The sequence below is a fragment of the Platichthys flesus genome, chromosome 2, assembly GCF_949316205.1.
Source record: "Platichthys flesus chromosome 2, fPlaFle2.1, whole genome shotgun sequence".
Lineage (NCBI taxonomy): Eukaryota > Metazoa > Chordata > Actinopteri > Pleuronectiformes > Pleuronectidae > Platichthys > Platichthys flesus.
In genome coordinates, this window is record NC_084946.1 from 18,237,307 (window position 1) to 18,258,954 (window position 21,648).

General features: G+C 40.1%; 3 protein-coding genes across 6 annotated transcripts; 2 read left to right on the forward strand and 1 right to left on the reverse strand.

The window, feature by feature from the left end:
* Window positions 1-623: 623 nt before the first annotated feature.
* Window positions 624-4,410, reverse strand: si:ch73-361p23.3 (tumor necrosis factor receptor superfamily member 4). The gene is made up of 7 exons (XM_062403746.1): window positions 4,288-4,410; window positions 4,003-4,116; window positions 3,654-3,788; window positions 3,494-3,560; window positions 3,149-3,402; window positions 2,951-3,052; window positions 624-2,282 (listed from the first exon to the last, which is right to left on the reverse strand). Exons 1-7 carry the CDS (start codon window positions 4,367-4,369, stop codon window positions 2,194-2,196), a joined length of 843 nt encoding a protein of 280 aa, XP_062259730.1. The 5' UTR covers window positions 4,370-4,410; the 3' UTR covers window positions 624-2,193.
* Window positions 4,411-7,238: 2,828 nt separating this feature from the next.
* Window positions 7,239-16,003, forward strand: ddi2 (DNA-damage inducible protein 2). Of its 4 annotated transcripts, XM_062403778.1 has the most exons (10): window positions 7,241-7,714; window positions 8,964-9,093; window positions 9,453-9,761; window positions 9,871-9,997; window positions 10,095-10,222; window positions 10,366-10,494; window positions 11,123-11,226; window positions 11,333-11,525; window positions 13,091-13,139; window positions 13,450-13,538. In XM_062403778.1, the coding sequence occupies exons 1-9, from the start codon at window positions 7,577-7,579 to the stop codon at window positions 13,099-13,101; spliced, it is 1,269 nt and encodes a 422-aa protein (XP_062259762.1). In that variant the 5' UTR covers window positions 7,241-7,576; the 3' UTR covers window positions 13,102-13,139; window positions 13,450-13,538. The 4 variants fall into 4 exon arrangements, with proteins under 4 accessions (XP_062259771.1, XP_062259762.1, XP_062259743.1 ...); XM_062403787.1 differs by lacking the exon at window positions 13,450-13,538 and having other exon boundaries at window positions 7,239-7,714; window positions 12,999-13,119; XM_062403759.1 differs by lacking the exons at window positions 7,241-7,714; window positions 8,964-9,093; window positions 9,453-9,761; ... (1 more) ...; window positions 10,095-10,222; window positions 10,366-10,494 and having other exon boundaries at window positions 13,450-16,003.
* Window positions 16,004-16,820: 817 nt separating this feature from the next.
* On the forward strand, window positions 16,821-21,199 carry si:ch73-15b2.5 (rho guanine nucleotide exchange factor 5). The gene is made up of 12 exons (XM_062403801.1): window positions 16,821-17,134; window positions 17,214-17,351; window positions 17,429-17,484; window positions 17,577-17,875; window positions 18,654-18,814; window positions 18,891-19,043; window positions 19,117-19,246; window positions 19,342-19,416; window positions 20,059-20,151; window positions 20,263-20,411; window positions 20,606-20,770; window positions 20,858-21,199. Exons 1-12 carry the CDS (start codon window positions 16,926-16,928, stop codon window positions 20,913-20,915), a joined length of 1,686 nt encoding a protein of 561 aa, XP_062259785.1. The 5' UTR covers window positions 16,821-16,925; the 3' UTR covers window positions 20,916-21,199.
* Window positions 21,200-21,648: the final 449 nt, after the last annotated feature.

A 21,648-nucleotide genomic window follows, 5' to 3' on the forward strand; every position in this document is an offset into this window, starting at 1 on the left:
TTGAACAAAACCCACATGGAAAGTATCCTGTTCAAGCACAGGTTGTTTTTTTGTAAAACCACACGCTGACTTCCTCCGTCACTGACATTTACTTGAAAGTGTTGGACTGTTTCTGGCATGTACTCTGAAACCAATCTCTTACTCAAATGCAATAGTTATACATGGTCCCAGTTCATTTGGAAAAATCCTCATTTACATTCTGAGGGAAATAAGTGCACTTTGAAAACCGAGAACAAAAATCTGTCATGTAGAAAATAAAGCACAATTACTATATTGTATTTAAGTGCAGTTTCTGAGGTACTTGTTCTTCCATTTTATGACACTTCAAACATCTGCACCACTACATTTCTGAAGGAAATAGTGTAGCTTTAGCTCTACAACATATATTTGATAGCTGTAAGTACTAACACTAAAAGTAGATTATTGACTTACAAAATTACCCAAATGAGATCATTAGATTGAATTGTGAAAGCTGTGTCGGAGGTCCCTTGAGTCTAAAAGTTTCAGATGTCGAGCAGCAAAGAGGTCCCAGCTACTTTCAAAAATATTTGATTTCTTCTCTTTAAACTTGTTTAATTCAAATAGAAAAGTTAATAAACTGAAAACAAAAATTTTAGATCCAACTTTCTTTATAATTTTCTCACATTCACCACATGAACATTGAAGGGGCCTTAACCCTATAGGCTGCTAACTTCGCTACATCGCCTGTATTTATATTTTATAATTTCTCAACCACTTAGCTTCACAAATTGTCTCCTATTCATCCATTCACATGCACATTCATACCATGGAGACACATGCAGCATTAGGACCAGGAAGGGGTCAGTGTCTTTGAGATACTCTTTGGAGGAGTCAGGGTTAGGAGCCCTTGGATCTCTTGATGACCAGACCATCTCCTGAGACTCCACCTTGTCCAGTTATAACATTAAACTGCTGCTTACATCGCACCGATGCATTATTTTATGAGAAATGAAAATATAATTTCTGTACAAAGGAGCATTTTTCACATTCGACACTACTTTTTTTTAATAAAATGAAACTGTACTTTTACCAGTACGGGTGTTAACTGCAAGAGTATCTTCACATGTTTTGTCTTGGAACTTTTATTCAATTTGAGGGCATGAATGTTGAATGCTACAGTTTTTAAAATAAGAAATGTCAGTTCAATTATTTTCCTTGAAGTGTGTTGCAACACCATAAGTTGGCTGAAGTGTGGATCCTACTGGCATCTTAGGACTATATATCGAGTACATGCTGTTATTTGAAGGCTTGTATATCTAATTTCTTATCACAACACAAACAAATGGCAATAATGAGGACATGCTTTCATATTAAAGTGATTTGGGGGAGTCTCCAGTGAGTTATGAACAACACAAAAGCCCTCCGGGTCAGTCTCTCCAAAGGTTGAAATGAAGACGTGACAGGAAGTATTTCTCAGTGGGAAAAAAAGGCACATTAATCACCAAAAGGGGAACTCCCCCAACCCAACTGAAAGCATGTTTTTGCCATGACTGTTTTCAGCTTAACAGATATGATACCAGTGGAACAGAACTGATAAACAAAACATGACATGCATAGAAACACAAAGACTGAATGAATGAAGTAAAATGTTTTTCTAAGGCTCTTTAGCAGTTCAAAAACAGTTTGGCTCAGTGCTCATTACTACAACAATACTGATCACACTTTATAATTCTTAGAAAATTGTCTCATTTACCCACATCACATTATAAAAGGTCATTAGGCTTAAAAAAAAAAAAAAGCAGCAAAATAAACAATATCAGAGCTTCTTTTTTTAAACCTGGTTGAAAACAGTTACAGACATATCACATGACTCTACCTGTGATCAATTTGAAGTAAAACTGTATTTTGAGTAAAGTTAAAACTCTATATACTCAATTCCCTTGTGTATAATGTATTTGATTTCATTGTCTCCATATAACAAATGAGGGTACCTCATCAGTAACTTAACACAGTTGTGTGGAATCACTGTGTGTACTTTTCTATTAAGGATTTCCAGGTAACTCAGTGGATACTCTATTATCAGTCAAATATTGACCAAGGATACAATACAGGTTCCCACATGTTAAACCCAACAATATGAGGAATACGTGAATTAAGTTATTCATGTGATGGTCATAAGATCCAGAAATTCACATTTTAAGTCGACAAGTTCCCTTCAAGAAGAGTTTCACCTCACGGCTCCCCGGGAATCAGCTTGAGAGAGGTGGACGGGCTGCTGTCGCCACTCTCCTCAACCGGCCTCCGACACAATGAGTCATTTGCTGAAAACAAACATCGAAGGATCTTAAGTTAAAATGGGGAGGCACATAAGCTGGTTATCTAAGAACCAACCTTTTTGTGAAGAAAAACACATAGGTATAGAAACAATGGGTTTGGGCTGTATAATAATGACCTAATAATAATCACTGTAGCCTGCGCAATGAGTTCAATGTTCATATTGAAATGAGATATGCTTATCCAAATTCTTGAAAATAATTGCATGAGATTATCAAACTTTTATGCCTGTTTGCTAAAGTTGACACTACGGCCAGCACTTGCTACTTTAGCCCAAACTAGGGGGAAACATCTAGTATGCTAGTAGTATGGCCCAATGATATTAAAATATGTATACCAGCACCTCCTAAATATATCAACCAATATGTAATATCTCATTAGTATAATCTGTACAATTAGTGCAGTATATAGATGTGTCTCAGTTTAGGGGCTGACAATCAATGAGACGTTATCACGCTAACTTGTTTCAACTCAACTGAACAGCTAATGGTACTAATGTTAAAGAAAACCAAAGGGCATTCAAACTTTGGCTGCTGGCTGCATGGCTTCATATTTAGCATAAATCTCCTCATTTAATCATAATCTAGAAACCGAAATCAGTGTTGCACTGGTACTTGAAATGCACAGTCAGTTTACTCTAAATCCAGTGACATACTTGGCCCTGGTTTTCTCTGCACACAAGGGGCGTTGTGCAGCTTGCAAGTCACAGCAGTGAGAAGAAGCAGTCCAACGATTCCAAGTAGGATGAGGACCATACCTGAACGAGATGAGTACAAAGTTACAAGTTACTTTGGGTTAATGTTATTTATCAATCCGAGGTTGCGTCTTAAAGAGATGCCAACAAACGTTTCACCTATGTGGTGGCCTGTGCTTGAGTCGGGGGAAGGCTCTATTTTTCTTTTTGGCTTGGGGGTGACTTTGGGTCCTGGAGGAGCTGTGGTGGTGGTGGTGGTGTTCATGGTGGTTGCGAGCATGTTCTGAGTATGGGCCCCCTCACGTGGCTGCTTGGTTGGTGTGCGTGTGGTGTAGGATGTAGTGTTGATCCTCCGCTCATTACAGGTGACATCTGAGGTCCCGTTTCCATCAGTTTTTACCCCTGACTCACATCTTGGATGAAGGATAAAATATAAAACTGTAAATAACAGATAACTTTGTTTATATTACATTAATAAAAATTAAGCGGTTACAGGGGACCTACTTTTTCCACTCTCGACATGGTGAGTTGTTTTTATTGCTGAAATGACCGTGTTTGCATTTGGAACATACTGACATGGAAAAAGAAAGATCTTTTGTTATTATTTTTAAAAAGATGATTTTTTTGAACATCCCAAAGAGTATTGTGTGACCCCTCTACGTACCTCCATCTATTAGTCCAAATCCAATGGCACAATAGCAATGGGAAGAGCTGGAGTCCCAGGCGACAAACTCTGCACGGCACTCACATTTGGTGTCTGTCTCTTTCGTGCATTCCTGTTTCATAGAGCTTCCCCAATCTACAACAATAGAAAACGTAACGAAAAACAAAAAATCTATGGATTAAATCCAGGTTGAGTTTATAAAGTCAACTTGTTAATTTGGGAATTGAAGTTTAGATAGGAAACGTAGCTCACAAAGGTTTAAAAATGTTTGGCTCTGTAAACAGATTCATTATTAATTCTAAAATAGACATATTTTTTAACATATATCAAACAAACGTTCAACACTCACTTTGTCTACACTTTGTACATGGATTGCACCGAAGAGACTCAGTTTCTCCAGAATTGAAAGTTCCATCGCGGCAGACGTCACATTCTTCACTGCTACTGCTTTTTACTTTTTGACCTTGATTATTTCACAATATCATGAGAAATAATGGACTTTAATAAGAGTAGCACAAAACAGCACGTTGCATAAAAAGAGAAAATATCTTGAAAGGTCAAATTTAGTTTGTTTTTTTTCTACAACATTTTTCAAGAATGAGTAGGAAACGGTAGTACAAAAGTCATACTTTACCTTTTGGGCATTTTATAGCGTCCAGATCAACAATAAGTTGAGAAAAAGTCAAAGTGAAAATAAGAAGTTTGATCAGAACCATATTTGATGCTTCTGTAACGAGAAGTGCTGCTGTGAGTTTACTCTGAGTCACCAGAGAGACTGAGAGAGGGAGGAAATACGAGAGAGAAAAATCATCCCCTTTTGTCTGACGTAAGAAAACGGTTTGCATTTACGATCACAATAGGACAACTGTAACTCAACTGGAAACATTTAGGTTTTGTTGTAACAAATAGGAGTGAGACCACTTATAAGGCAACAACCAAAATTAGATGTATGATGTATGTATTATAACGTCTTGCTTATAGTACTTTACGTACTGTACCTTTTATGGACACAAATGTGATAACTATAAAATAATGTACTATGCAGGGCGGTTTGAAGAAATATGACTGAATTCTGCTAAATATAAATACTGATTATTTGTTGTTTATATAAATTTCAGGGACTAGCTTTTCAGTATTATCTCTCAGTCTTTCCTTCAAATACAGGTAGAGATAGAAATAGATATAGAGACAGAGATGGAGTCAGACAGATAGAGATATACAGTAGATAGACAGAAATAGAGATAAAGATATGGACTAGCCCTTATTTGGGCTTTCCTGTTTTGTAGGACACAGATGTTTCTGTAAAACAACTGGAATATGAGTTTGATATTGATATCTCATAAAACAATATTTTTGTCACTCTTGGGCAGATTCCTATGATGCTACATTTTGATAGTTTTAATGTTTAACAATGGAGGAGAAATAAAAATGTTGCTTTCTCATTTGTTAGAAACCGAATAATCAGTCAGTAATTCAATTGTGCAAACAACACTTTGACTTTTCTGTAAAACATTATATAGGCGTTCATATGAAATAAATAATCAGCCATGTCTACTTCTTTAAGATGCACTTTATTTTTTATGGTAACATTAAAACTGACAAAATGTACAATCATCATCTGGGCTAGCAGTGGCCTATTCAACATTATAACGTTTTTGCGGAAATATTATCATCTTTTGTGATAAAAACATCTGTTGAGCTATTTTGGTACATTTACTAACCTTTTACTGGGTTTCTGTTTTTCTGTCAGGACCTATAGGAAAATAGGTGCTGCAGTTCACTGTCGGAAACTGTGCAGCTTTGAAAAAAAAAATTGCCAGTAAAAAGACGTGGAGTCAAAGGAAACAACCACATTTTCTTGATCAAGATAAACCACTAAAATGCTGAAGGCTCACGTCAAGAAAAATACACCTCCGCTCAAGATTCTGCTGGCTGTCGTTGAGTGAGGTATGAAAGTAATTTAAATTTAATTAGAGCATCGAACCCACAGTCTTTGGTTTATAAATAGAATTGCACTTTGTAAGCACATACCTCCGCCAAGGCTCAAAATTCCCCTTAATTACAACAGTCTGGACCAAATCTATATATTTTTCCTTTATGATGAACTGTTCCCCCATTCATATTTGCACTAAAGTGTTATTGTACCCGGACCCATCAACAGTCCTTGCTTCATGTTTCACGGAAATCCATTCAGTTGTTTTTTGTTATCTTGCTTACAAACTAAAAAAAACACAATAAACAAAGAAACAGGGGTGAAAACCAAACCCCTCTGCTGCTGCAGCGCTGTTTCATCATTCTGCAATTTGATCTGTATTTTTTAAGCTTTACTGCACTTTGATGATATGCTTTGAACATATTTGTATTATTACCGACACCTTGTAATATAATTTCAATGTCTAAACACTAAAAGACAGTTATGTAATTTAATGTAAAATGTAATGTAATATAATGTAAAAATGGTCGATCCAATTTTAATCCTTGTTCTCTCGTTGCAGACTTTGGATTATCTCCTTATGTCTGAATAGGTTTTTGCTGGCTTCCTCCGAATGTACAAGACATCCAGATTGGGGTAGGTTCATGAGACTCTAAATTGACCACAAAGGGAGAATGTCAGTGAGAACAGTGTACCCCATCCTTCCGCAAAATGTCAGCTGTGACAGGCTCCTCCTAAACTTTGCACCAGATTTGCAAGCTTTACCGTGCCGCAGAGTTTCAAATGATGTATGCTTCATGCATCATCAGAAGTCTCATTTGATTGGAATAAAGATGAAGACATAAACTCTTAGGTAAGCATGATGCTTTATATTTACCGTGTTTGAGCGAAGAAGAAAAAAACAAATTGAGAACATCCAACAACCAGTCACCACATTGATGAGGTATTTGCAAATGTGTAGCTCATGTCATCATATAGCCTGTGAATATCTCCCATATTCCCTCCGTTTGATACCGATGTCATTTGACTGAAGTTTAAAAATTAAAATCTCATTTCCTCATAGCTGTGCAGTTTGTGTGTTAAAATAAAACTTTTATCACCCAAGATAAAGAAATGTGAAAGTGGTCTGAGAGTTTCAGACCCTAAACTGTGTCTTCAAATGTCATGTGCGCAAAAAGAAGACTGAAAAAAAACTTTTAAATAGTTTTGATTCTTTTTATTCCCCTTTTCATTGGAAAGTATAAGTATAAAGAAAGAGGATTAGTTAGTGGTGTCAGGGAACACTGATTTAAAGTTCTAAGATTATTGGGCTATTCAGTCTAATCAGAAAATGCTTGTATGTGAATAAAAAACTTTGCATATAGAATGAGAATCAGTTCACATATAGATTTTTTCAAAGCTTTTATTGTAAAACACATCCTAATCAACAGCAATAAACAATGGACATCAATAAACAGACGATGGATTGAGGGAAACAAAATAAATAGTTTAGCAGTATAAAATGAAAACAATACATACACATTAAGAGTCTTTAAGTTAACCCTAACTTGTTTATGTTTTGCTTTATGATTTTTTATTTACTGTTTGAGCCTCGCTTTAATATGTGTAACTGTCAACAAATCCGGTAGAGGGTGATAGTATGACGCTAAATTGAAGTGCTTGTAACATTAGAAGAAAAAAACGCTCGCGACAATGAATTCTGTCATACGACATGTCGTAAAACCAGGGAAATGCGGCACCTCTGAGCAATATGTGATGTTGTTTAGTTAAAAGAGAAACTGTCACATCGGGCTCGTGCTTCGTTAGTGCCAAGCAGTCACCGTGTTCGTGTTGCGTTGCCCCGTTACGCTACTTCCGCTCCTGAACCACGTCTTTACGTTCGGGCAGGAATCTAAAGAATAACTGGGGCTCTTCCTCTGTGAAACTACATTAACCGCAGTCTGTCACAGCGGGTTCGTCCGGTGATCGCGCCCCTCTCCTCCGACAAACGATGCTGGTCACCGTGTTCTGCGCTCCGAGGGACCAACCAGAAACCACCTTCGGCCTCGATGTGTCCCCGGAGCTGGAGCTGAGAGACTTCGTGGCACTTTGCGAGCTGGAGTCCGGGATCCCGGCGGCGGAGATCCAGGTCAGACCCGAGCTGCGCTGCGGCCGCCGAGCTAACGCTGCTAACGGCTAGCGAGCTAGCTAATGCGCTAGCATGAATAGTAGTTTCGCTGTTTTGACGGAGGCGGTGTTGCGAAAGTGTTTGTCAACAACAGACACTATTACAGACGCGTGTGTTCAACAGAGGACACCAAGTTTCCAAGGGACAGTGGTGTCCTTGGACATCTTTAACTTGACTGAAAGTCAAGCTAGCTGCTGTCTGGTAGTTAGCTTGGGTTCCTGAGCTTCACTTTGTTTGAATTAACACAATTAACAGAGTATGTTGTTGCGTTTTGAACCCATTATTTTTAAATCCATGTTAGTAAACGTCTTCTCAACATCACTCACTAAATGCGGAAGGAGGAGGCCCGACAATTACTGTTTACTTTCTCTTTAGTGTTTTGTACATAATAGTTACATTTATTTATCTTTGCTTGGCTTTATGGTCTTAGGTTTAGCTGTGTATTTGTATTTCATTGTATATATATATTATTGAAAAAGTACTGTGTGTAACTATAGAGCTGTCTGAAACAAGGGTCCACTACACTTGGCCTGGGACCTATGAGGATCATTCCTGGCATTCATTTGATTTTAACAAAAACATTTTGTGGGAGAACTAGTTAATGATTTAAGTCACTTTATGAGCAAAACATGTTAAACAGGTTCAAAGTCCACCTGCCATGTGTTGAGGACTTTCTTTTTCTCGTTGCTCAATGTGATAAATCGATTATTATCTTTGTGTATTGTGTTGTTGGTTGAACAATGAAGCAACCTCATGGCGGCACCTTGTGCTCTCGAAAACTAATATCTCTTCTTTCAGATTATCTATAGACCAAATTATTATCTGAGAAATGAATCAATGAAAACAATTTTTTTTGCTACTGCCCTTAAAGTGTACAATGGGTGACATTTAGATAATTTAGCCAAGCAAGCCATTATTATTCACTCAGAAAACAAGGATTTTGAATTCCCTCGTCGCCCTAACTTCCGTAGTACAGTTTGGTGGTAGTCTGGACACTGGACGCAGAAAGTGAGATGATTTGCGCCAATACACTTGACACCATGATGAATCTGATCTGGCAGTAGTTTCACTTTGCAGATCTTGGTTTGAAGGTAGCTATTACATCCTCTTGATAACCATCTGAAACTTTAAGGCAATCCACTGAAACTGGCCTAGACATTGAAACTGTATAATTCATTTAAATAACTGCCCTGTATGTTTCTATGTCCAGATCACGTATGTAGAACAGCCCCTTAAAGACCCCACTCGTGCCTTGGGGACCTATGGTGTTAAAGATGGAGATGTGGTGGTTCTCAGTCAAGCTGACAGAAGACCAGCACCAAAACAGCCAGCCTTTCCAGGTAATGCACGTGTTTGTTAAAATATCATCAAAGAAATACTGACGTTTTAATAGAGGGTAGATAGTAGAAAAATCTTCAATTTAAAATGTTATTTTGCACTGAACAACACAAATTAAACATACAGCAATGATGCCAGTTCTACTTAGAGAAGTAGAGCTGCAGTTTTTTTATGTGGGAGGGGTGGGATACAAGATTACGGTCTGTTATCAAAAGTATGTGGGGGAAGGAAGGAGCAGTTATATAGTAAGAGTCAATTGGATAACTTTAGGGTAAACAGAAAGTTATAATATAAAAAAAAAACATTTACTTGTTTTATGCAGTGAGCTAATCTCTCAGTCTCTGTCCTCTCTCCCCATTAGGTCTGCCCCATATCGACTTTCGCTCCATCACAGTCCCGGGCACTTCTGCCTCAACCAGTCAGCGTAGTGCAATCAGGCCACAACAACAGGCTCCACCACAGCAACAGTCACCGCCGCAGCCTCAGCCTCAGCCCCAGCCGCAGCCTGTTGCTCAAACCTCCACGCCATCGGCCTTTCGCGGCTCCTCTCCTCAGGGGTTGGATGACCCCGCCTTACTCCAGCAGATGCTGTTATCCAATCCCCATGAGCTTTCACTCCTGAAGGAGCGAAACCCACCACTTGCTGAGGCCCTTCTCAGCGGAGACCTGGGTAAATGAAACAAAAACAGCCATCACATGCCATGATTCTTTTACTGTCAATAAGATATGAATCCACCATGTTAGTATAACTGTCTGTCTGTCTTTGTAAACATCCTCAGAACGTTTCACCAAAGTGCTGCAGGAGCAGCAGCAGGATCGAGCTAAGAGAGAGCAAGAGAGAATCAGACTTATTGTTGCTGATCCTTTTGATTTGGATGCACAAGCAAAGATAGAGGAGGACATTAGGTATGGTCTTAATGCTGTAGAGGTTTTTACCACTTGTATTCAAATATTAAAATCTTCTTTACAAAGTGTCTTACCTTTGGATTTGTACGGGTTCCAGGCAGCACAATGTGGAAGAAAACATGACCATTGCAATGGAGGAGGCCCCAGAAAGCTTTGGCCAGGTGGTTATGCTCTACATTAACTGCAGAGTCAACGGCCACCCTGTGAAAGCTTTCGTTGACTCAGGTAATCAGCATTAAATCCTGACATGCTTGTTTTGAGCAAATATGTAAACCATAATATCGTCTGCTATTTCAGACTCACTTAATGGCAAATCGTTTGTATTATTGGTTATGATTTAATCAAATCTTGACATTTCCAACTTTTAGGGGCTCAGATGACCATCATGAGCCAAGCATGTGCCGAGCGCTGCAATATTATGCGGCTGGTGGACCGACGCTGGGCCGGGATCGCTAAGGGTGTGGGCACCCAGAAGATCATTGGCAGAGTTCACTTGGGTTGGTGTCAAATAGTCTCAAGCCTTTTTTACACAAATATGACATAGTTGTATAGTTGAGGTTACCTCGGTTGCTAGATGTCTTTAAAGTCAACCTCCTATTTGTGTGTAGCCAGTTATGTTTTTAATTATTCAGCATCCCACTGGCTATAACGGTTCTCCTTTGAGATTCACGGGAAGCTTGAGGCAGTCCCAGCAGATTTGGTGCGAGAAGCGTGTACTTCTAGGATTAATGTACAATTTGTGGTTATGAAATCGCATATTAAGAAACTTGTTCACAGTTTAAGAACCAATGGGTTACAGTAAGTATTGTATCCATTGGAAAAGATAAATTCCTAATAATAGGGCTGAACCGAATGCTGAGATTATTAACATGATTTTCAATGTCAAAATAGGTGTTTCAATGCTGGCAATCACACAAGAAATAGTAATCCATCTTTTTTATTATGCATCAACATCAATTATTTCTATAAGAATAATTTCCAAATTTATGAACACAACTTGCATCTGTGAAAGTGCTGTATTCCAACCAAGTTAAACGTTCTGTTACTTCAACTGCAACGACATTCAAGTCTCTACCTGATAGTTCAGTGTTGTTGACAAAGTGTTGTCCTGTTGCTCTCATCCAGCTCAGGTCCAGATAGAAGGGGACTACCTTCCTTGTTCTTTCTCCATCTTGGAAGACCAACCGATGGACATGCTGCTTGGCCTGGATATGCTGAAGAGACACCAGGTGTGAGGCCCTTCTGACTGATCATAGTGTGCACTTCTACATTGAATTATACATTTTTTTCCCTATATAGATTCATTATTTGTTCCTTCTTTTTCCTTTTTTGCAGTGTGCTATTGATCTGAAGAAGAACTTGGTGCTAATAGGCACTACGGGCACTGAAACCCGTTTCCTGCCTGAGTCGGAGCTGCCAGAGTGCGCCCGACTGGCATATGGAACAGAGGGTCGTGAAGAAGCCCGTCCAGAAGAGATGGCTGACAGGGAACTGGCAGAGGCTCTTCAGAGGTCCATACAAGAAAGCGGTATGAACCTGCTTCTCATTTCTGCACCTCAGCCTGTTTTTACGGAACTTTTTCCAGTTGAGGTGTAACTATGTTTGCATGTGCCACATAAAGCTTCTTACTCTCAACAATTTAATGTGTCATCAAAATCATCACATAACCACCTCATGTCATCACCACAGCAAATACACTGTGTTTCAGAATAATATAAGATCGGGGTACTAAAAGATTTTGAGCATATCTAAGCTTTTAAAAAAAGATAAATAAGCTCTTGGCTGATATAAATGTTTCAGGCTTAAAGGAGAACATTCATGAGTCAAAACTGTATCTCGGTATCAAAGTTATTGAGAAAAAGACTAATTAGCACTTATTTGTGATTCTTAGGCAGTAGACAAGCCACATAGTAGTTTCCTGTACATATTTAAGACCCAGCAGAGGCAATTTGTCTTCACTGTTGGAGAGTCCGTTAATGTTAAGATCTTTGGCTCATTCTGCCTTGTTTTAAGTGCCATGTACCATTAATGTTGATGTTTGATTGACTGTATTCACTTTGGATAAAAGCCTGAACTTAAAGGTGCTGAACTAAGTCAAGCTTCTACCACTTGTGACAAAAACAACAAAAAAAAACAGGTGAACAGCTCTCTGTGCAGCAAACACACTGCCCATTTCCAGCAGGCATGTTTACAACAGGTGCTGCACTAGCTCACACAGACAGTGTGAACAGCACTCCAAACCACTAATACAAAGTAGGAGGGAGAGCTTGTGCTAAGAAATGTAGGGGGTAAGTTGTACAGTGAGAAATATGCTTTCTATTTATCTTCACAAAGTTTAGACAATTTCTTGTAATTATGATTTCTGAAGAATGAAAAGAATAATGTCATAATTGTAAGATTTGAATGCAAAACAGTGTATAATTGTTGAAAAGAATATCTCAACCGCCTGAGAAAAGCTACAGAGGAAATGCTGCTGGTGATTAAAACAAGACGTTCAAATTACATTCCCTGAAAACTGCTTTGGCCCAATTTAATGACCATACACAGTGGGCTTTTCATGTGTATGCTTTGCCAAGTTGCTGAGTGTTGACATAATAATTATGTTATCATCAAAATGAAAAGGCAACTTGAATGACTTTTGGGGTCTAAAACTATGGTCTCAAATTTGTGAAATAGTTCTCTGATAATAAGATGATAGTCTCACTAACTTAAGAGGCTCTTTTTGGCAAGATTTAGCAAGACAGTCAGCCATGTCCAGCAATGGCTGCAGATTATAAATGTGATCCAGACAAACAAGCAGGGGAGTTGTGATGCCTTTTTGTGGCATCAATCAACTGATAGTCTCATTATCTTACGATTAAGTGCTTTGATCAATCCTCTTCCTGACGTTGCCTCAGGTTTAGTGATTGCACCGTCATCCCTTTCAGAACATAAGATCAAGTTGTTTTTTTGGATGACACTTTTCACATCTGTGTGCGTGTGTGTGTGTGTGCGTGAAAAGGCTGATGGGTTGGTGCATGCCCCGTGTGCGACTGCTAACTTTCTCCGTCCCTTTGCATGATGCGTGTGGTGTGTGCCTTAACCCCTAAGCAGGACAGCACTGATGCATTTGGAGACAGCTGGAGAGGGCCCTACCAACCAGGTACTGCACATTCGCAAGTCCATTGCAAGTGCTAAGTCCATTGCTTTTTTATTACTTTTGATTTGCTGTTATTTTGCTGGATTGGTTAATTGATGTTGTACTTAAATGCTTTACTTTGTGTATTCTGATACCAATAACTTTTAAAGCGATAGAACATCTGTTATTATATTTCCAGACTTTTAGCGAGGACACTTTTGTTTTGTTTCCCAATCTTTTAATGAAAAATGCATATTTTTTTAAGTGGTGCTCCCAGACAAGATTCACATAAATTCCTGCTGTTGAATTCTGCTACTGTTTTCTCTTACATTAGACACTGCAGATGGACAAACTACCTCACCACAGCCCCCATCATTTACATTACCCAGAACCTTAGACAACATATCCTCATCCACCTCCCCCACCCAAGGCCCCTCCTCTGGCCAGCCACAAACCGTGGATCCCTCCCAGTCTGCCCCAGCCGCCATGGAGCAGGCCTCAGCACCAGGGCAGAGCCAGGACCAACATGGCGTTCAGGAGCTTCCTCCACCTTTGTACCCTGCAGAGGTTTCTGGTTCTACAATTCATCAGGTCCAACCTCACCCTCTGCCGCTCCAGAGCAATTCCGAAATGTCCCCTGTACCCAGTCCATCAACAGACGTCCTCCCAACACTGTCCCCTCCAGCAGACATGACAACATCATCCCAGTATCCAGAGGGTGAGGAACACTGTACAGCCTCAGAGACCGATGCTGAATCATTTGAGGTACTGAACAGCTCAATGACCTCCCAACCAGAGGAACTATCCCCCATTCAACCCATGGAGCAGGAGACGATTGAGTCCCTCACCGCTAATTCCACTGAAGCCTGTCAGAGTGCTGCTAGCCAACCGGACTCAGTTGAAATGGAGTCTCCCACCGCATCCAAGTGCGAGGTGACCACCGAGAGGGACCACCCTGAAGCAGAGCGCCGCTCCAGCTCCGACAGCATCCCCTCGCTGGCAGCAGCTCTGATGGAGCTCCACGAGCTGCTGGTCACCAACAGCTGTGCTCAGTCCCAAAGCCGCAGCACCTCCTGCTCCCCGTCACATCCGTTCAGACAGGACGCAGACGAATTGGTCACCGAGCCCCGCACCCCGACACCTGAAGACTCCCAGCCTACCCCCTCCACTGCTATTACTATTACATCTGTTGCAGAACCAAGCAATGCCAAAGCCAACCATGCTGCTGCTGTGTGTGATGAGGGACCATCTAAGTGTCTTGTGTCCGACCTCTCTGGCCAGGATGAGTATCTTGGTAGAAATGAAGCTGAGACTGTAAAGGAACAAGGGCCACCTCAGCATCCAGATGGCTCTGGGGAGAGGGGGGCGGATAGAAGTGGGATAAATGAAGTCGGTAACATCAGCATCTCTCAGCCTGAGCGAGGGGCACCTCCTGATCCTGCTGCAGACCTGGAGCTCAGGGAACCTCCTGAGGGGCAGCAGGGGACACTGGCAGCAGAGGGACAAGCCTCTTGCACCAACAGCCCAGACACTCTTGGCCCCAAGACTGATCAGACTTTTCTTAGCCCTCTGTCTATAACAGCAGGCTCATCTGAGGAAGTCTCTAGCACCACATCCTCCTGTGGTCCTCCTCTTGCTCAGGCTGCCCAGACTTCATCTACAGCCCCTCATCACGCGTCTCCAAATCCCTTTACAGAACCATTTCCTGCTGAGCACATCCAGAGAATCCAGGCAGCTGGCTTTTCTGCCAGGGAGGCTGCAGAGGCACTGGAACAGGCCCATGGGGTGGTGGAGCTAGCTCTGCTGGCACTACTAGCCCGCAGTATCATTGTGCCCACCTAGACTCAACCACTCGTGTGAGTCCCTGGCCTCCGAACTCTGCATCTGTCTTATTTATACCTTGTTACTGATCCAGATGTCTCAGCTCTTTTTTACCAGGGAGCGCATCTAAACACAGGGAAATGCTGTCTCTTGGTTTGTCATGAAGAATATCCAAGAACAAACAGGACAACCGCTAATTCTTTTCTGGATATGTGAGGTGTGTTTGCATGCAGATGTTTTGGTGCCCACCCATTTCTTTTGTTTTTAGAGATTTCGTATTAGATTGATTTTCTTCTTTATTTGTTGTCCAACTTTGACATTTTATTAAATGCCCCTCGTATAAATGGTTCTTGAACTGCTAAACTTTATTATAATTTGTTATTAAAGCAGCATAATTTCTACACCCCATGCTGGACTGCCCCAGTCTGGAGAGATTTAGATAATTCAGCACAAACATGGCAATTTGAAACGATTTGGTGATTTTTCTTCTTTTTGTTTTTGTTGATTTTATGTTCGTTGCCCCTTCAATTTACAAATAAGAACCAGTTCATTGAGAAGCGGCTGCCGAGTAGGGTTGATCATTTCTGATCCAGTTTACAAATCACACACAAATGGAAACCCCTACATTCACAGCCATTCTCACACTGAAATATCAAGTGAGCCACACACACATGTGTATGTCTATGTTGAGGTTTGATCATTATCGTTTTTTGAATCCAGTCTGTGTATTGGAGAAGGGATCTTGTACTGTATGTATCATTCTTCACAGTTTGAATGCGCTGCCATGTATTGGTTACAAAGCTGTTTGTAGCTCCTGTTCAGAAAGTCCATGTTGTGTCAAATCATCCTAATGTGTGTTCATACCTTTTAAACGCATCCACTTTCAGTTTGTAATCTGTTAGAATTTAGACATTTCGCAACTGTCAAATTTTTTGTCACTACTTTCATCGTATTATCAAGGATTTTAATGGCTTCATTTGAGTCAAGTACCGACAATGTTCAGGCAGATCGAATTATTTACTTTTATGAAATTTTAAATTGCAAATAAAATGGAACTAGTATTTGTATACCATGTGATACAAGTCATTTTTCAAACAGAAATGATGTGACCTGATAGAAGAAAGTTATTTGAAGCCGTCACTTTGGGCTAAATGAAATTGTGATTGGAGTTTTTCAGTTTGTTTATACAAGCGGTGGCTCATAATTAGCAGATCATTTACCAATGCAGTAGAGGAATGGAAATGCAGTACATTTACTCTGCTACTGTACTTAAGTGCATTTTCAGATATCTGTGTTTTACTAGATTTATTTTGGGGAACTATTAACTTTACTCCAATACACACATCAAAAAATCTCTGTACTTTCTACTCAACTACAGTTTTACAATTCATTTAGTTTAAATTGTTTTTTATATATATATTTTTTGTCAAAGGTAATCAATATGGGGGGTTAATTCATCCAATCAAAGCTCAGTGTTGAAGAAGTCAGGAAGTACTTAATTTAAGGAAAGTAAGTAAAATAAGTAGAAATATATAGACAGAAATGTACTCTATTGTAAGTGCCTTGCCGTAGGGGGTAGGCTAAACTCTGCAAATACTTTTAATACTTAAAGTATATTTAAACGCAATAATTTACTTTTACTCAATTAGTAAATTTAATGTGTCACTTTTACCTGGGAATGTTTGTTGATCTACTTGTACTTTTACTCAAGTAAAATGTTTGAGTACTTCATTGATTAAGATAACCAAGACTGTGTTGTAGCACTAAACCAGTCTTTCTGTCATCGTCCATCAATGATCCAAGACCTTTGCTCCTGTGAGGACTTTCCCAGCTGACTCTGGTCTGTGTGATTGCTGCTGACGGCTCAGAGTCCGCTGAACTGAGACCATTTAACCTCAGTGATTGTGAGGCAGACGGAGGAGAGAGAGCTGCTCTGGACAAACGCGTCACAGAGCAGAGTTTTAAAATAAAGTTTCATGCCGACGCGTCATGGCTCAATCTGATTACAATGAGGAGAACCTTAGCTCTTCGAGCAGCAGCATCATCGCTAATCTACACTCCTACTTTGGAGATAGTCCTGTACTGACCACAGGAGAGGAGCTCTCAGCAGAGTTCCCCACCTTGGAGAGGGATGGTGCACAGGACAGTGGAGCTCTGGATGAGAGCGACGACTCCCTGAACCAGCAAGAAGACAACAGGTAAAGTATCTCAAGTACTGTAGAGGACTACATTTAACTTGTAGGATTTTGTTAATGAAACATATTTGACCTCTGACAGCCCTGCCATAGTCATATCGTCTGCCATCCGCTCGTTGGCTTTAAAGGGAACATGGAATTTGGCAAAAATGCTTTCAGTGCCCAAGTTGCTCTCTGTTCTCAGAGTTGATGACGAAGATCAGGATACAAATGCAGCCGGGTAAGAGAGGCAATGCATTATCATTTCTATATTCTGTGTACTCTACTAACTAAACGTGGCCTGCTTATTCAAACCAGGGAGGGAGAGCCTGTAGAGGAGGAAGAGGTGTTCCAGTCAAAGTACATCCACTTTTGTAAGCCTACCATTTTCCTCGAGGCCTCTAGTAAGTCATTGAGTTTGTCGTCAATGAAAATAACCTGTTGTGTATCTCTCTCCACTCTGCAGTCCCTCTGTACCAGGACTACTGTCTGCAGGCGGTGAGGAATGATCTGCAGAGTCTCGACAGGACTTTTCTGTCTGAACTGATAACGCCGCAGTATCTGCAGGGTCTGCAGTTCCTTCTTGGCCCGAGTTCTCAGTCTGAGGCCACATCTCCACAGTCGCACCCGGCTGAAGTGAAGCCATCCTCACCTTTAGCTCACCCCATCAGGGTGACTCCATGCACCCTTTGGCAAGATCTAGATGAGGTGAAGGCATCAGGCCTGCTCAGCAGTTTGACCAACAGAGAGATTCGCCTTCAGGAGGTACGATGGTCTCCATTTCATGCTTTTACTGAGACTTAACTCGGGATGTTTTGATATTGAATTAAATATGATGAGCTAGAGTGTAACCCCCCCCCCCCCCCCAAGTCCTCACAGTCCCTTTTAAATTGGATCAAGCTGCACAAAATTGTACACGCACATAGATATCCGTTTCCTTAATGTGCCTATTTCCTGGGAAAACCGTGAACATTTAGAAAAGAACACTACCTTATAATATTTAAGAAAGTGAAAAGAAAATCCTTGGTCCCTTCCCCACTCTGAGTAACAGGCTCATGTAAGCCTATGGCCAGGTTCAGCTTTACATTGTTTTACCTAAACTCCTCTTGTTCCTTTCAAGCCGCACATTTGCATATTAGCAACATATAGTACGTAACATTAGCCTGCAATGGTAAGATGCTGGTTATTCCTTCCCCAAGCATGTTAACATTTTGGGTTTAGCTTTAAAGTTCATCTTTAAAGCTCCTTTTTAGCCTAGATTATATATTGTACATTTCTGACTTAAAAACTACTTTGTGTATTCATTTTTATAAAAGGCTAAGTAACTTTCAGTAATATAGGCAAAATGTCACTCATGAAGGAATTAAAAGTGGCTTAGTTTGGGATTATTTAAAACATGTTGTTCACATTCAGTTCTTACCTGGATCATTTCAGTGTTTTAGATTTTCAATGGGATTTAAAGACTTTTGTAAAAATCTAGTTTAACCTTCAACGTCAGGGGAACAAACTAGAGAAATAATGTTCTTGCTTTGTTCATTTGAAGTCCATGTTTGAGTTGATCGGTTCTGAAGCGTCCTACTTGAGGAGCCTTGGAGTCGCTGTCAATCATTTCCAAGCATCCAAGGCACTGAAGCAGACCCTGTCGCCGATGGAGCATCACTTTCTGTTTTCCAACATTCGTCGCGTCATGGCAGCCAGTGAAAAGTGAGAGCTCCACACACACAACCTTTCATTTCTGAACTGGTTGCGTTGACGTCAATACTGAGCCAGTGTCTCGTAGGTTCCTCATGGATCTGGAGATGCGGCTAGGGGAGAGCGTGTTCGTCTCTCAGGTTGGAGACATTGTGCTCCAGCATAGTTCCGAGTTTCACGACCTCTATGTGCCCTATGTGACAAACATCATGTATCAGAAGGACCTGGTCAACAAGCTGCAGTAAGTGTCTGTCCTGCTTTAAACACCGTCAGCATTTGTAAATCAAAACCACTCACCCATCGTCTCTTTCAAGGCAGCAGAACAGAGACTTTGTGTTTTCACTCAAGAAGCTCGAGAGTGACCCGGTTTGTCATAGACAGGATCTCAAGTCCTTCCTTGTCCTTCCCTTCCAGAGGATCACACGTGTTAAACTTCTGCTGCAGGTGGGCATCTGATTAAAGTTTTTAATATATATGTATTTTTTTTAATAATCCTCTTTGTTCAAAATGTTTCATAAATCATGTGTCTTTCATTTCAGAGCATCCTGAAACTGACTGAACCAGACTCGGAATCAGTTTCAAATCTTATCGAAGCAATAGCAGCCATTCATGAGGTAACGCTGTTCACGCTCAAGTGCACAAATCAGAATAATCCTGCCAAGATGGAAGTCAACAGGTCAATGACAGTTGTTAAGTAATGTTGTTGTGTAAATTATGGTTATAAAACTGATTTTAAACGAAGTAAAGGAACTAGCAAAGCTAACTTTCGATGAACTTTGTTAATGTTTTGTTTAGATTGAACATGGAAGCTGCTGAATTAGTCCAAAATGTTGGTTCAATGAGATTTTACGATTCCTTGTTTTCAAATCCTCCAAATGTTTGTTAGTTTCAGAGACAGACTGTTGTGTAAAATTGCACATCATTAATTGATTTTACTGTTGCGGTAGATTGTTTATCTGAGGCCTCATGTTTGGGTGTGTGTTTGTTTTCAAGCAAGTTAAAACAAGCCCCGTCTTAAAAGATTACAACATTAAAATGATGTGCACATTCATTCACCAGTCACTGTTCTCCAGCATTGTGAGTCTGAGATGGGTCGTTTGCAAGTTAAGAAGTTTAGGTTTAATTTGATGATAATATTCCTGCTCATAAATACAAATCTGAACGCAGGCCTTTGACCTGTATCATTATTTCTACTCTGTGATATTGTTGCACACGTACAAGTTCAGAATACTTCCTCTCTGTTCTTCTCTCACCAGATTGTGAACGACTGTAACGAGGGAGTTAAAAAAATGAAACAAATTGAGGAGCTGGTCTGCCTGGAGACGCTGCTGGATTTTGACAAAGTGAAGGTGAAGAGATGTTTTTTTTTTTTATCTTTAAAACAGGCGTCATTTCGCAATAGAACCTGTAGATGGCAGTAAAACGTTGTATTTAGACCACCTCCTCCTCCATCCATCCAGGCAGTTCCTCTGGTTGTGAGTAGGCGGTTTCTGGTGCACCAGGGTCCCATGAGACAGCTGACTGTGGAGGGGACATACAACCCCAGAACATCCTTCATCAGCGTCTACTTCCACCTCTTCAATGACCTCCTGATCATCTCCTCCAAAAGGTATTTGAGAAACACTTTATTAAATTTAAATTAAATATTCGGTAGGTAAACGGTGTACCTCTGCAGTCAGGAAAAGTGTAAAATAATAAAGTTATAATTTCCACATGAGAAACCAAACATCCCAGCAGATGCTTTAGTTCATTGTTGGCCTTTAATCACCACTGATGTGTGAGTTCTCTCTGCATCCTGCTCAGGGATCAGCGGTTCATAGTTCTGGATCACACAGAGTTCCCTGCACATGTGCGCGTTGAACACCTGAAGACCGAAGTCCTGAATTTACCTTCAGACTCCTTCCTGCTACATCTGTCCCAAAGTCAAGTAGGACATCCCACTGCCATGATATTTGTCACAAACACAAGGTTAGAGAAAACTCCCAGTGATTCATCAATAAATCTCTTATGATCAGCATTCAGTCACTCATCTGTCATCACTTTCTTTCACCACAGGTCAGATAAAGAGGCCTGGATCAAGCTGCTGTCACGTGATGGGAACATGACAATTTAGATTTTTAGCCGTCAAATTTGGTTGTTTTCAAATGCACGTTAGTTGTTTTCGATAATTAACTTTAATGTTCACCCTTGAGATTGAATGGAATTTGAGTGCACTTCAAAATGTTCAAAATCACAGGACAACATAAGACGTAACACAAGAGTATTCTAACGAGCACAAATTCATATTAGCAGACACCTGGAGTGAGGGAATCTTGTTTCTTTTTTTTTAAACTTATATTTAACACTGGCTTCTTAAGCAAAGTTCTCTGTTTTCTAATTATTAAAAAATTAAATGTTCTGATTTTATTACATGGACTTAAAGCACAAATGATCACATAACAAACACACTGATCTTCAATGATAAATATGATTTCCTATTTATCACAAACCTCAATGAACATTCTGTCAGAGCTACTTTGATATTGATGATTCACTGATGTAATATATTGTTTAAAATGTATAACCTGGTTAAAGATAATAGAAATGTCTTATATTTGACTGTACAGTGGAGGAAGGGGACCACAAAAATAATGTAAAGTCAACATGACTAAACAAGAGGCACTTGGTGTTTATTTCTTTCAACAAAACAACTAATAAATACTGACTATGGATTTTAAAGACCCAGCATTGATGGTATTCCAGCTTTCTAATATAATATATGATCAGTCCCAGTTAGAATCTGGTCTATGACCCCATGATGTCAACACATCAGTCTGCTAACAGACCATGAGAAGTGAAGACCTTTG

What these genes read in the sequence shown, in the direction of transcription:
- si:ch73-361p23.3 (XM_062403746.1), bottom strand. Translation starts at nt 4,369, where the DNA reads ATGGTTCTGATCAAACTTCTTATTTTCACTTTGACTTTTTCTCAACTT. An exon ending in CGCTATAAAATGCCCAAAAG is followed by an intron (nt 4,117 to 4,287) that starts GTAAAGTATGAC and finishes GAAATAATCAAG; the next exon opens with GTCAAAAAGTAAAAAGCAGT. An exon ending in ATGTACAAAGTGTAGACAAA is followed by an intron (nt 3,789 to 4,002) that starts GTGAGTGTTGAA and finishes CTATTGTTGTAG; the next exon opens with ATTGGGGAAGCTCTATGAAA.
- ddi2 (XM_062403759.1), top strand. Translation starts at nt 11,436, where the DNA reads ATGGAACAGAGGGTCGTGAAGAAGCCCGTCCAGAAGAGATGGCTGACA. An exon ending in GAGGTCCATACAAGAAAGCG is followed by an intron (nt 11,526 to 13,090) that starts GTATGAACCTGC and finishes ACCCCTAAGCAG; the next exon opens with GACAGCACTGATGCATTTGG. An exon ending in GAGAGGGCCCTACCAACCAG is followed by an intron (nt 13,140 to 13,449) that starts GTACTGCACATT and finishes CTCTTACATTAG; the next exon opens with ACACTGCAGATGGACAAACT.
- si:ch73-15b2.5 (XM_062403801.1), top strand. Translation starts at nt 16,926, where the DNA reads ATGGCTCAATCTGATTACAATGAGGAGAACCTTAGCTCTTCGAGCAGC. An exon ending in GTCAAAGTACATCCACTTTT is followed by an intron (nt 17,485 to 17,576) that starts GTAAGCCTACCA and finishes TCCACTCTGCAG; the next exon opens with TCCCTCTGTACCAGGACTAC. An exon ending in GAGAGATTCGCCTTCAGGAG is followed by an intron (nt 17,876 to 18,653) that starts GTACGATGGTCT and finishes GTTCATTTGAAG; the next exon opens with TCCATGTTTGAGTTGATCGG.